This window comes from Bactrocera tryoni, unplaced genomic scaffold (assembly GCF_016617805.1).
Source record: "Bactrocera tryoni isolate S06 unplaced genomic scaffold, CSIRO_BtryS06_freeze2 ctg7180000341958_QRY, whole genome shotgun sequence".
NCBI classification, from domain to species: domain Eukaryota; kingdom Metazoa; phylum Arthropoda; class Insecta; order Diptera; family Tephritidae; genus Bactrocera; species Bactrocera tryoni.
This window is the reverse complement of record NW_024395373.1, coordinates 6,799-11,106: the sequence shown is the minus strand read 5'-3', so window position 1 is coordinate 11,106 and position 4,308 is coordinate 6,799. Positions and strand designations below refer to the sequence as shown.

The 4,308-nt window shown below is 39.8% G+C and overlaps 1 protein-coding gene across 1 annotated transcript; it reads left to right on the top strand.

Moving 5' to 3' along the window:
• Positions 1-395: 395 nt before the first annotated feature.
• Positions 396-3,767, top strand: LOC120779380. Its single transcript, XM_040111575.1, has 3 exons — positions 396-489; positions 3,285-3,380; positions 3,442-3,767. Exons 1-3 carry the CDS (start codon positions 396-398, stop codon positions 3,765-3,767), a joined length of 516 nt encoding a protein of 171 aa, XP_039967509.1.
• The last annotated feature ends 541 nt before the right edge of the window (positions 3,768-4,308 follow it).

Here is a 4,308-nt window from a genome sequence, read left to right as displayed (position 1 = left end):
GAAAATGAGAGAGGGAACGGTATTTGGGAGCGTTAATGTGGCCACCGCTGTGAAAGCTTATCCGGCTAGTACGGTGAGCAAAGAAACGGGCGTCGGACTTGAAAAAGAGGGTGACGCCGAAGTCCGTGTAGACCTGGTCGGTCGTGGTCATGAGTAAGAGGCCTACAACTTACTCTAAGAAAGTGATTAAGAAGGTAGTTAAGGAAGTGGGTCGGTTATCCGCATTCCCTCTGTTTTAGAGAGGAAAAAGTTGGCGACCAACGCAAAGTTCGGGGAGGTGGGGTTGTAGGTGACTGTCCAACGGAAGTTGGGTCCTCAGGTTGTCGTTTAGGGGATCCATAAGCAGATCCCCCTTGAAGAATTCAGGACTTCAGCCCTGTGTCCCAAAAGTAAGGATGGTCAGTCGTCCATGGAAGGTAGCCCCTGACGGTAGCACCAATGCCGTCCTTGAGGGTACGGACAAGTTGATGTGCGCTCTCTTGAAGGCAGGTAGGTGCAACTTCAAGTGATTTTCTTTCCGGGTGCGACCGCATAGCCCCGTCGCTGGCTGCTTCCGGTGCATGGGATTTGATCTCAGGTTGTCTGAGTGTAGGGGTAGATGAGATGCTTGCCGGAGGTGCGGTCAAGAAGGCTACAGAGCTGCCGATTGCGTCAATGTACCCCATTCTTTACTTGCGAGTAGTAGCCCATCCTGGGCCTGGATGCGAATGCCTCGTCCTCCATGTGGTTTAGTAAGGTATCCCGAGGCGAGGCATTAAGCGAATGGGTGTTGGCTAATAGGCTCCACATTGAGAATGAGCTGAGCGAGTGCTATACGTTCGATGGGCCTGGGGGCGTGAGCGACTTTAGCGCTACGCTTATGATTCAGGCAGCAAGTAGGGCTTTCAACGTTAGATGGGAACTTAAAGGAGGGTGAGGATTGAGTGATCATAATTTGATTCAAATTATGGTTATCCCCCAATCCCCTCCCTCGCCTTATGAGAGTTCATTGTGGCGATGGCGTACCATTGGTATTGACTGGAACCAATGTGGACTCTCGGTTAGGGAAATCAGGAATAATGGGATGCCCAACTCTCCTGTCACTGGAAATGTGAGAGCCGCTCACCTACCGAAATTTGACAGTTGACTGGATTGGGTAGGTTTTGACGTTTTGCAATTGGAATGACTGGAACGGCCAGATTGAAATTATACGAAAAATATATGTGAACGGAGAAATTTGTTGCCGCCGTTCAAGATCGTTAATAAAAATGTAAAACAATGAAAATCAAAGAAAATGCGAAATTTAAACATATTTCAAGAAACGTTTTGTAATTTGGTGCATAATAGAAATTATTTTCTATTACAAATGACTAAAAACATTCATTAATTGACAACTAACAGGCTTAATTCACCTTATTAAGTATTGAAAGATCGAAAGTCAGTTGTTTTAATATATCATAAAATCATAAAAAAGGATTTAAGTGGTTTCGCCATATATTAAAAGTCCAATATATAATAATTTGCAATCGTAATAAACGTTGGGTGTTTTAATTTAAATGCCCAAAAATTCTTATTTTGTTCGATGTGGCCACAATGGAAAATGTTATAAAAAACGCTTATTTTGAGGCGCTCTCACACTGGAATAAGTTGGGCATCTCATTATCCCTGAGGGAAATGGTATCTAGCATACTGCTTAGAGAGTTTGAAGAGTTGGGGGTGGACGAGCAAATTGCTCGTCTGTATGGGGTAGTTTGGGGTTAAATGAGAGGGTACTTGGAGGTGTGATAATTGTATGATTAGAAAGATTAAATGGTGGAGGCGTGAGTTAACCTTAGAGAAGAGGACTATGGCTAGAGGCGAAAGTTTCAATGCGCCTGACGGTTCAATTCTTATGGTCTGTCTCAGCTTAGGTATGAATTTAGTTGTGCGGATAGGTAACATAAAGAAATGGTAGTGAAGGTTAAAGTGTACTAGAAAAGCTTCGTAGGGGAAAATAGGAACGACTCTTGGAGTCAGGTCTATAGGATCTGCCGAGGTCGTAGGAGAAAGGATGTTACCTCTCTTCGTGTCGGTTACACTCTGTTACTGTCGTAGAGAGAGTGTTCGGGGGTTCTGTTAGGTGCGTTCCTTCCAAGATCGGAAGTGCAGGCACCTCAAGCACAAGAGGTATCTGTCCTTGCATTAGATGACGGGGAGTTGGGGTACGCCTTTGGCCTGGTTAGGTCCCCAGGTTTTGATGGTTTAAACGGAGAGATGTGTAAAAGCTTGTGGAAGTTCATTCCGGAATACCTGGAGGCCATTTATAACAGGTGTGTCTGCGAGTGATACTTTCCACGTGAGTTATATTTTTTAAAGAATTGTATTTATTTTTTTATGCACGCTTCATTGCGCGAAATATTAGTTCAAGTGGTAAAGTGAGGACATCGCATAAATTATTTAAAAATGCCTTCAATTCGAAAACGGCTTTGCTTGGGTGACAAATTAGAAATAATTGACGACAATAAAAAGGGGAAAACCCTGAAAGAAATCTCTTTGAAAAATTAAATGAAATTATCGTAAAAAATGGCATAAGTCTTGATGCAGTTTTCAACGCTGATGAAACTGGACTTTACTGGAAGATGTTGGCGAACCAAACTCTAGTTCACGCTAATGAAGACAGAGCACCTGGCCGAAAGTTATCCAAAGAACGAGTTGCAATTCTTGCCTGCTCAAATGCAACGGGAACAATGAAATTAAAGCCTCTTGTAATAGGAAAATCCAAAAACCCTCGTTCCTTTAAAAACAAAACAGTTGCCGTGGACTATGCGCACTCAAAATCCGCGTGGATGAATATCGAAATTTTTGAAACTGGTTTTTAGTAAATTCGTGCTTCAGGTTTGTATATTACAACAATTTTAACTTCAATACTTCTTAATAATACTTTAAATTATAGGTTGAAGATTTTCTTGAAAGTCGAAGTCAACCAAAGCGAGCAATATTACTCCTCGATAACGCTCCTAGTCATCCACCAGAAGAAGATTTGGTGACTCCAAATGGAAAAATATGGACAGTGTTTATGCCACCGAATGTAACGGCTCTAAGTCAACCGATGGACCAGAACGCGATTCGCCTCACCAAATTATTTTACCGAAATTCTTTACTGAGCAGTGTAGTGCAAAAAGAAAATATAAACACAGCGTTAAAGGACCTCACCCTTTTCAATGCAGTTCAACTTATTGCTGCAGCTTGGGGAAAAGTTTCAGGGGTTGTTCTTCAGAAGTGTTAGAAAAACATTTTAATTAATAAAACCACACCTGACGATGAAGATGATGAAGACAATATACCTCTAGCAGATTTGCGATTCAGAGAAGACCTTTCTGTTATTGAGAGCACACTTTCTCTTATCCATACAATGTTTCCCCAGATACGGTTTAACTTATGCATTTGTAGAAATAATTTAAATTAATATTCAAATAAAATTTTAGACAAACTTCAACACAGATGATTTGGAAGCATGGAACAGTGTAGACAATGTACCTGTAGAAGAGAACCCGAGTGCTGAAAATGAACTAGCTATAGAAATTTCGGAAGAGGAGGAAGGTGATACCGCTGCAGTTGTAGCTGTACCGCCAATAAAGCACACTGATACCATCGACTTCTTTGAGAAGTGTATCAAATGGTCTGAAGAAAACAACGTGGAACAGGAAAAAAAATTTTTATTGAAAAACCTACATCAAAAGGCACAGGATCTCAAAATTTCTCGGCCACTAAAGCAAATGAGCATAACAAATTTCTTTTCAGTTGAATAATGCTCATATTTTTGTTATAAAATTCAACTTTTAATAATTTTATTGTATGCATTTTCCATTGTATATGTATTTATTTCAACCAATGTTTATGAAGTTATGAATAAATAGTTATTTTTAAACATATTACGTATGAACCAATATTAATTTAATTTTCGTTTCCGATATAACGAATATTTCAGTTTAACGAGCGGTCCCAACATTATATCATTCGTTATATTGGAGCACCACTGTATTTCCATACATAATGGAACATATTTCCTATGGAATATTAAAGATATTATTTTTCTTCAATATTCTCTGTTTGGGAGTATCATAATGGGCATGCATACATATATTTATGTCTCTTCATATTCTTGGGTATGTGAGACAGAGAACACAATAAAAAATGTCTTTATGTTCTCTGTGTGAGAGGTGTGTTTTGTACGCATTTTTCGCTGTTAAAAGTGGAATGTCAAAGAAATTATTTTTCTTCAATATTCTCTGCTTGGGCATACATGTCAAGTCATCACATGCCGAAAATACATAATATATAATGTATTTA